Source organism: Megalops cyprinoides, chromosome 22 (assembly GCF_013368585.1).
Source record: "Megalops cyprinoides isolate fMegCyp1 chromosome 22, fMegCyp1.pri, whole genome shotgun sequence".
Lineage (NCBI taxonomy): Eukaryota > Metazoa > Chordata > Actinopteri > Elopiformes > Megalopidae > Megalops > Megalops cyprinoides.
The window spans coordinates 27,060,858-27,070,801 of NC_050604.1; the positions used below are offsets into that span (position 1 = coordinate 27,060,858).

Sequence of the window (9,944 nt, forward strand, 5' to 3'; positions counted from 1 at the left end):
TCTCCCTCCTTTTTCCGCCATCTCCTCCTCTTTTCTTTCTTTTCCCCTCCCCTCTATCTCTCTCTTTCTCTCTCCCTTTTTTCCTCTCACTCCCCCTCTCTCCTGCTTTTCCCACTCTTTCTCTAATCCCCCCCTTCTCTCACCCTCTCTCTCTTATTTCCCTTCCCTCTCCCTGTCTCTCTCTCTCTCTTTCCCTCTTTTATCCCCTCACTCCCCCTCTCTCCTGCTTTTCCCCTCTCTCTTATTTCCCTCCCCCCCTCTCCCTCCCCACTCTCTCTATCTGTCTTCGCTGTCTCTGCTTGTTGACTGGCAGTGTTTGAACTGGTAGGAGGCCATGGAGGCCTTGGAGAAGAGCAGATGTGAGGCGTGGGGGGAGGGCGTGTCCCTGCGCTTCTTGCCCTTGGTGGATCCAATGCTGCAGCGCCCCCTGCTGTCCTCCTCCAGCAGGCCCTCCAGCAGCGCGGCCAGGCTCTGCCGGATGCGCACGCAGAAGTCCGGGCAGCTGAAGGCGTACAGCACCGGGTTCAGGACGGGGTTGAGGAAGGAGAAGAAGGTGGCGAGGGGTAGGCCCACCACCACCATCTTCACCCCGCGGGGCCAGGAGTGGGCCGTCATCTCCAGCAGGCAGAAGGCGTGGTAGGGGGACCAGCAAAGGCCGAAGGCTGCGATGACCGACACCACCATGCGCGAGAACTGGCGGGAGATGGGCCCCAGGCTGGCGGCACCAGTGCTGGAGCTGGAGCTGGACCTCAGCATCCTGCCGCTGCCGCGCCGCCGGGCCCGCTCCCGCAGGCTCCACCCGAACCAGGCGTAGCTGCCCGCGATCACGGCCAGCGGCACCAGGAACGCCAGCAGGAACTTGGAGATGGCGGTGGCCTCCTGCCGCAGCCTGCAGTCCCGGTCCAGGCCCGCGCCCGTCGGGTACAGCGCGAAGTTGTGGTAGCACATGTTGCGGCCGTCCTTGCGGGGAATGACGGAGCGGAACAGGAAGTAGGGCAGGCTGTTGAGGGCGGCCCACAGCCAGCCAAGCCCGCAGATGAGCCAGGCCGCCGGGACCGAGCGGTGGTTCTGGCTCCACACGGGCCGGGCCACCATCAGGCAGCGGTCCAGGCTGATGGCGGCGAGCAGGAAGGCGCTGACAAACATGTTGAGGAAGAAGACGGCGGACTGGGCGGCGCAGAGCGGCTGGCCCAGCTCCCAGCTGTGAGAGAAGGCCAGGTACAGCACAAAGAGCGGCAGCGTCAGCGTGGCCAGCAGGTCGGACAGCGCCAGGTTGATGACCCACACGGCAGAGACAGTGTGCCGCACGCGGAAGCCCACCACCCACAGGATGAGCGCGTTCTCCAGGATGCCGACGGCCGACACCACGGCCAGCAGCAACACCTCCGCCAGGTTCACCTCCGTGTGGTTGTGCAGGGAGTGAGACAGCATTTCCTGCAGGATGGGGCAGTAGGAGCTGTTGAGGGAGGCCATTGTGTCTCTGGGAGGCAGAGGGAGAGACAGAGGGAGAGAGAGAGAGAGAGAGAGAGAGAGAGGGAGGGAGGGGGTGGAGAGAGAGAGAGAGAGACTAAAATTTTTGAATTTTAAAAGCCCTTTTGTTCAACAATCTTTAAGCAAAGAGGTTTGATAAGTGAACTATTTACATGTTTACATGTGAGGAAAAGAGAGCAACAAAAGTACAAGCACAGAAAGAACTGCAGCCCAAACCATCCCCTGGAAAAAACACCAGGAACCCAGCAGCCTGGGTGAGCCTGAGTGTGTGGACTCTATTCCACCTGGTTATTCTGCATAATGCAGAACGCAGGGACAGTATCGTTAGTCTGTTCCGTATGTGATCATTAGTCTTATAAAAGAAATTCCAGTTTGGCCTTAGAGATGACCGTAGATTTCACACCAGACATACCGTCACATGTTCGGTCTTAAGAATTGCAGTTTCCTCGGTCTCAAAACTGACAATAAGTGTGTGTACGTTTTTCATTATTTTTCTGCACCTCACCCTGAATATGAAACATGATTTAGACAAACGTTCCTTCCTCCAAGACAGTAAACAGCAGCTGTACCTGGGAGCCTTTTGAAACAAATATGTTTGCTCCATCCTGTAGAAGGGGAATATTTTGCCAGTATTAAAACAGATTAAACATTGTGCTGGGTTATTGATTGCCAAGCTCTTGTTTATGGAGCATCCTTCACTGTATATCTCCTACTCATCTCAGGAGTTTTTAGATATTATAGTCCAAGATGGATCTCATTATTTACCCCAGAGATGTCTTCCATCTAGTGTCAGACCTGACCTTCTGAAAATTCTTTTCCTCTGAACACCTCCTTAAAATTTCTGATTTTGAAATAAAAAAAAATTGAAATAAACCCCCAGCACTTTAAATCCCACTTGGCTCTACTTCTGAGGAGAGGAAGGTGTTCAGTCCCCCACCAGAGTGTCACTCTAGTCCTAAATAATCTTTGCAGAAGGTGCTCTCTCATACCACCCCAGACACGTAGACAGACATTGTCGGTCTGTGTACATTGTCCAGGTTTCTCAGCACAACAGTCACTTTGTCAAAATATGCTATTTAACAGGTAGCCCTGAACAGTGTAAGCTGCTTAAGGAGCAGGGCAGGGGTTCCAGGGAGAGAGAGAACAGGAGGCCAGAGAGGGGGCACCCCTGCGCCCTGCTCCCCCCAGTGGCTGGAAACAGAACTGACAGCATATTTGCTTTATGCTCTGCTCTGCAGTGAATTAAAATCTCATGTCTGATCTGAAGGTTTCGCCAGACACAAAAACCTCCATATTTCTTGACTGATAGATATCAGTCCAATGTCACTGTTATTAACTGTAGCAGTGTAGAGCAAGCTTATGACAGCATCTTATAATCTACACACTAAGCTTTGACTGAATGCCAGTTTTTCAGCATAGATCCTCCTTTCTGGGTTGCAAGGTCACTAAAGGTAAGGGGAAGTTATCCTGTTTTGGCAGCTCTGCTGAATAACTTTCCAAAAATCAACACTGATGGTATCCCATAATGCGCTGTAGAATTCCGCTGTGAGCCCGTCAGTCCCTGGGGGACCCCCCAGGGCCCTGCTGACTCGCTGTTACTGTCAGCTCCTCCAGGGACAGAGAGGCTTCCGGAGCCTGGAGCTCTGGCTCAGGAATGCTGGGAAACCCAGAGTATTACAGCATGCCTTCTCATCCTGTCCTGAGCGGTCACTCTTCTCTTGTCAGGTGCTATATGGCTCGTGCCCCCCCCCCAGGATCCTCCTCCTCTCTCCCAGCCTCTGACTGGGCCGCTCACTCTCTCCCAGCCTCTGACTGGGCCTGTCAGTTGCTCTGAATCTCCCCTCCACTCTCACGTTATTTACTTTTCTGCAGCCTCACTCGCTAACATCCCTCATCCCACTGAACATCCCACTGAAGCAGCCAGTGAAAGTCCTGGAAAAGGAGTGATGGAGCCAGAGGTTGCTAAAGTGAGCATCTGTGGGTGGTTATGGGAACGGAGGGAGAGGCTGAGCTGAAAGGGTGATTGGACAGATGGGAGGAAGTTCTCCGAAAAACTCCTATAGCCTGTCCAGCCTTTAACCTGATTAGAGTTTACCTTAACCCATGAAATGTGTTCCTGAGTTGAGAGCAGGTTCCTCCAAACATCAGACAGGTTGGAAAAGTCAGCAGCAATTTTAAAGCCCCTGCTGACTGAGAGTGAGGCTTACCATGGTTTCAGTCCAGACTGTGGTCAGGAGTGTTAGTTTGTGTGCGCGTGTATGTGTGTGTGCATGGGCCTGTGTGTGCGTGTGTGTGTGCTGATGCCTGTGTGTGTGTGTGTGTGTGTGTGTGTGTGTGTGTGTGTGTGTGTGTGTGTGTGTGTGCGTGTGTATTGGTATTGAGAGTACAACATGAATGGAAGACATTACTGTATACAGTCAGTAATGAAACACAGACCTATTTCTGAGCAACACTATCTCTACTGTTCTGCTCTGACTCATATCTATACAGCCCTATCTCTTCACCAACCTCATCATTTCCATATGCAAAATTCACCGACAGTGAACCCTCCAGCTTCAGCCCAGCCGTTGGGCCACACTGATGTGCTCTCTCTGTCTCTCTGTCGCTCTCTCTCTCTCTGTCTCTCTCTCTCTCTCTCTCCTTTGCATGTCTCCTGTTTGTCTCTGTATCTGTACACGCGCCGTTATAAGCTCTCGCTCGCTGCACTGCATCTCTCTTCCCCTTGCTTCACATCACCCGTGTATCTCTACAGGCCCGAGATACCATCTCTCCCCACCTCCCCCTGACCATCAAAGCTGCTGCTGAACGCTAATTTGGTCATATGATAGGAAAACAAAGTGTCATATCATTCTGTGCAGAGCAGATTTGTCTTTATCTGCGTATTTCTGTGGGCCCTTATCTTTGCAGGTGCACGTGTGTGGGTGGGTGTGTGTGAGTATGTGAACGTGTGCCTGTGTATGTACAGGTCCGTATTTGCGTGTGCGTGTTTTTGCCGTGAGTGCGTGTGTACACAGGAGTGTGTGGAGGTCATTGGAGAGGCGACGCACAGTGTCTGAATTTGTTTGCATTTTTAAAATGAGGAAGCGACACGGAGGAGTAACTATGACGGGAAACATTGCTGCATAAGATACAGATTTTATCAGAGTCCATCTGCTGTTATCACTGAACTTTCTGCACAATAAGACTGACGCTGCAAATGTAACAGCAACAACACGCGAGCACAATCGTCTTCTGATGAAGATCAGAGCGAGATTAGGACTATGAGGTGAAAGAGAGAGAGAGAGATAAACAGTGAGTTTCTTTAAAAACTTCTTAATTGTTTAGAAGAACAAAAAAAGAAGAAAAAAAGAAAATCTATATCTGCTTTTTGAAAATCTATATTTTTTCAAAAAGCAGAAAACCACAAAACTTGCTGCCAAACCACTTGTAAGGATAGTAACTGGTAGTCACTCTTATCAATAGGGTGAGTCCACGCCGATCATCGCTGTTCTGAAGTACAGCATCTGCAGGAGCCGTAAGCTAAGGCTGGGCAGTACTCCAGCATCTCCTGCAGCTGCAAACCTAATTCATCACACAGCAGAAGCTTTGGAATGTACCAGAGGCCCGGGACAGCCAGAGGCCAGGGACAGCCAGAGGCCTGGGACAGCCAGAGGCCAGGGACAGCCAGAGGCCTGGGACAGCCAGAGGCCTGGGACAGCCCACCCCTGTCTATTCCTCCAGCTTACTGGGAAGAGGATCACAAATATTTTGTTTATTTTTAACATGTTTTCTACTCCATGATATTGCAGTTTAACAAGAGAATTAAAAGCATGTCCAGTCCAAAGGCCTCTGAAGTGATGAACATGTATTTATTGTATTTATTGTATCTATACCCAATGTCGTGTGCCTTATTTGTATTGTGTTTATATAAATGTTCCACAGTGCGCTGTTGTTGCAGACCACCCACAATTTTGTTGTACCCCCACCGTGGAATGACAATAAAGTCTATTCTGATTCTAATTCTGATGTAGACACGATCTGTCTTGTTGAATATTTTTTCTTGATCAAGAGCAAGTAAGACCATGTCAACAACTTTCAGGCTTGTTGTACAAAGTGTGTCTCTCATTAAAAGCAGACCTCTCCATCATACAAAGTTTGCTGAGTGTGTGCCATCAAAACCATTGCGGTGTGCTCTCTCTCAGAGCGTTAGCTGTAAGGTATACTCTCTCTCTCAGAGCGTTAGCTGTAAGGTGTGCTCTCTCTCTCAGAGCGTTAGCTGTAAGGTGTGCTCTCTCTCTCAGAGCGTTAGCTGTAAGGTGTGCTCTCTCTCAGAGCGTTAGCTGTAAGGTGTGCTCTCTCTCAGAGCGTTAGCTGTAAGGTGTGCTCTCTCTCAGAGCGTTAGCTGTAAGGTGTGCTCTCTCTCAGAGCGTTAGCTGTAAAGTGCACTCTCTGTCTCAGAATGTTAGCTGTAAGGTGTGCTGTCTCTCTCTCTCTCTCTCAGAGTGTTAGCTGTAAGGTGTGCTCTCTCTCTCTCTCTCTCTCTCTCTCTCTCTCTCTCTCTCAGAGTGTTAGCTGTAAGGTGTCTGGAGGTTGTTAAAGGCCAGTTGATCACTGAAGTTGAGTCCTGTCCCCAGGTGTGTGGCAGGCGATATTAAATCCTCTCTGCTCTGGCTTGGCTGCAGTGAATAAGAGCTTTGTGAGTAAGCACCGCAGTGATGGATACCACAGTTACGCAGCAGCTGAAAGCTGCCAACCCTGTCCGCTATAACTGGCCAAAATGCAACTGATTAATCCAGACTGCAGATCTGTTCCAGCATGTTCACCGCTAATGTCTTTTGTCATCTTTGGTGAAGGCCGGCTGTGTAACCCAATATGTTATTTTATACAGCAAACCCGCATTAACATGCTTTTAATGTTGGCTGAACCTGAATATCAGTATTGCTGCAGGGTTGGGGCACACAGACAAGACAAAAGCAATAAAGAGCTGGTTCATTTGATCCTTCAGTAGCAAATTTGAAAAATTAAACTTCATTTGTGAAATTGAATCCATGACTGTGTAATGATCAAGATGACTCATAAACAGTAATGTATGTATCCGATTACAAATAGTCACCCGTTCCAAAAATTAAATATATTGTAATATTTTCCGAAATATGTTGTTCAGCCAAAGAATATATTACAGATATTCCAAAACGGTAATAATTTACTTATTTTCATTGTATTGACTTAGTTAAAAATATGTTGTCTGAACTGTGCTAAGGGCTGCAGTAAGGAGCAGGGCTGGTAGCTGAAAGGTTACTGGTTCATTTTCCTGCTGGGACACTACTGCTGTACCCATGGAGAAGGTGCTTAACCGAAAATTGCTTTGGTAAATATCCAGCTGTGTAAATGGATAACCAGTAAACATATAACCGATTTAAATCTCTGGATAACAGTGTCTGCTGAATGACAGTAATGTAACATATTATCAGTGTGTCGTTTTTGTATGCACATGTAGTGTATTAGTGTTACTGAGTAGTAATTGTCCAGCTGGTGAGTGTTGTGCAGGGCGCGGTTTTGCAGCCGAATTCCGCAACGGGCAGGCGGCGTGGTGAGCTTCTCAGAGGCCGGTCTCTGAGGGGCTGCCTCGGAGGGCCATGTCACCCGTTTGATCCAGCGTGCCATTTCGCCCGGTATGAAAGTTTTTTTAAAAAATAATTTTAGACAGAACGAAGCTTTCAAAACCAACATGCGCGGTTGGTGTGCGACGCATCCCCATGTGTGCAGTGTCGCGCCCTTCCTGTCCTGACTCACCGCGCGATTCTCTGGAAACCTGAAATAAATTACGTCTGAGTATATGGCCGTCTTTAATCTTTCTGCTTGTTCGTTTGATTACAATAGCTAAGTGCAGCCAGTATGAAATTAAGAGGGTGTGGGGGAAACATTAGACATGACGATCAGACCACAATGACATCCACTAATTCACACTTATGAATAATACATTAAAAATATTTGTTTCATCATCATTTCAAGCACTTACTGATCAATTAGTACTGACTGCAGATGTAGCGTGACTCACAGTTACAAGGGGAAAGTGCACTTCAAAATGCTAATTGCCTTAGCGGCAAGCTCCTGCACATACACAGACATACACTTCCATACGCATGCTCTCTGTGGATTCTTTCTTTGAATTGTAACCATATTTGCCCAGTTATGGCTTTTGTTGGCCTTATTGTAAGCAGCAAACATTTTCCTTTGCTCTTTACTCTCTGCTCTCATTGCAAGAAATTATATCCGGTCCTGTAAGATTTACCCTCTGCCATGTAAACCTGAGTCTGAAAACCTGTTCTAATGTTCTCTGTTCTAAAACTCTCCATCTTGCGTCTGATCACCAGAACGCTGTTCTCTGATGTTCTCTGATGTTCTCTGTCTTCCTTTCAGCAGGAATCATCAGTCTGCTGTTTTTCTCCTTTGATCTCAGCTGCAGAGGAGGCGATGTCGCAGAGCTGGAACAGACTGTCCCGTGTGTGCGATGTTTGTGTTACTGATCAGCACACAGGGGGATACCGAGGGAGGGACAGAAAGAGTGGGAGAGGAGAAGAGGAGAAAGTCTACAGGGAGAAATTTCAGGGAGAGGAGAGGATGGGAAAGTCTAAAGGAACAACTTTGTTTTTTTCTGTGTTTGCCTTTGAAATTTGCCTTTTGTTTAAATAGAAAGAGTTGCTTTCCCCCTGTTGACCTCAAAAGCAGGGGTAAGACCACTGAGATGCCTGCTGCTTGGGCATGATTCTAGAGAATTGTTTCTGTGGTAATTGTAATAGTAGTTCCTGTTTTAGCACAGAAGTACTTTCAGGAGATTGGGTGTTTTGTACAGTATAAGTCCTGTGGAGGTGCTGATGCTGTCCTACACACTGGGAAAATGGATCATAAATGGAACAAATCATAAGTTGCTCTACTTAAATCCACAGACTGGGGGGTTCCTTTCATGGGAGTATTCTCTTGACCTCTGAAAGTGGAGGGGGCGTCTGTGGGCTCGTCTTCAGCCATCCCCCAGAGGCGATGCACGTCAGATTTTGGGGAAACCTGCACATCAGCTGCTGATGTACATGTGAGGATACAGGGGACTGTGGCTCTCGTCCAATCAGAGACTGAGAGGAAATGATGCAAGCTCAAGGCGGGGGGGGGGGGGGGGGTATTTACAGCACTGCTAATGAAAAGGAAGCACTGACCGTGGCCAGAAACATTATCTCAGAAAGATTAAACAGATGCAATAGTTGCCTAAAAAGGAGGAGAACAGAAAGTTTGGTCACATTAGTTCCTCAGCCAAAACGCTGGCTTCGTCTGTATGTCTGACCTTCTGCAGTGCCCCTGTTTGATTGCCAGGGACAACAGCAGTAATGTTTATGGTCAGTTAGGGGCAATGCTCATAATAATGACGTCTAACATTTCTAATCCAACAGGCAAAAGGCTGCGTGTACATATCCGTCATATCACTTTATCAGCTCGTTAAATAGGCCACAACTCAGACCGATAGCACATCTATGGCACAAGGCTGTGCTCACCACAATGCAGCATTGCTCCAAATAATGAAGGAACACAAACACACAGATTATCAGCTGGTGAAATCAGTGTAGCACGGTGGGTGATCCTGTACTGAGGAGGCTATCTCTGCACGGGGGCCGGTGGCGGGTTATCTGTGGGGGGGTCCCACTGACAGGAATAGCACTGATCCTGGTACAGCTCTTAAACTCTGAGAGTTGACAGGAAGAGCACTGATCCTGGTACAGCTCTTTAACTCTGAGAGCTGACAGGAATAGCACTGATCCTGGTACAGCTCTTAAACTCTGAGAGTTGACAGGAAGAGCACTGATCCTGGTACAGCTCTTTAACTCTGAGAGTTGACAGGAAGAGCACTGATCCTGGTACAGCTCTTTAACCCTGAGAGCTGACAGGAAAAGCGCTGATCCTGGTACAGCTCTTTAACCCTGAGAGCTGACAGGAAAAGCGCTGATCCTGGTACAGCTCTTTAACTCTGAGAGCTGACAGCACGTTCTGACCAGGGCTGCTTCCTGTCGTGACTGTGACATGTTGTAGCCTGTTGCTGTCCTCACTCCCAGCCCAGCCGTACGCCTCCGTCACAGAGCTCAGACAGCCACCCTCAGCTCCCTCCCGAGACACGGGAACGGTCTCATGCAGCAGAGCGCATACAATGCAATCACGCAGAAACAGCAGCAACGCAGCCTCACACACTCAGAAACAGCAGCAACGCAGCCGCACACACTCAGAAACAGCAGCAACACGGCCGCACACGCTCAGAAACAGCAGCAACACAGCCGCACACACTCAGAAACAGCAGCAACTCAGCCGCACACACTCAGAAACAGCAGCAACACAGCCGCACACACTCAGAAACAGCAGCAACACAGCCGCACACACTCAGAAACAGCAGCCGCACATGCTCAGAAACAGCAGCAACACAGCCGCACACACTCAGA

At 48.8% G+C, this 9,944-nt stretch overlaps 1 protein-coding gene across 1 annotated transcript in view; it reads right to left on the bottom strand.

Annotated features, from left to right (window-relative positions):
* Positions 1–237: 237 nt before the first annotated feature.
* The window catches only part of LOC118769928 (prostaglandin D2 receptor 2-like), a 10,420-nt gene continuing 713 nt past the window's right edge, over positions 238–9,944 (bottom strand). The window contains exon 2 of the mRNA XM_036517349.1: positions 238–1,480. Within this exon, the coding sequence (XP_036373242.1) occupies positions 277–1,480 (1,204 nt within the window). The 3' untranslated portion in view covers positions 238–276. The remainder of the gene's footprint in view (positions 1,481–9,944) is intronic.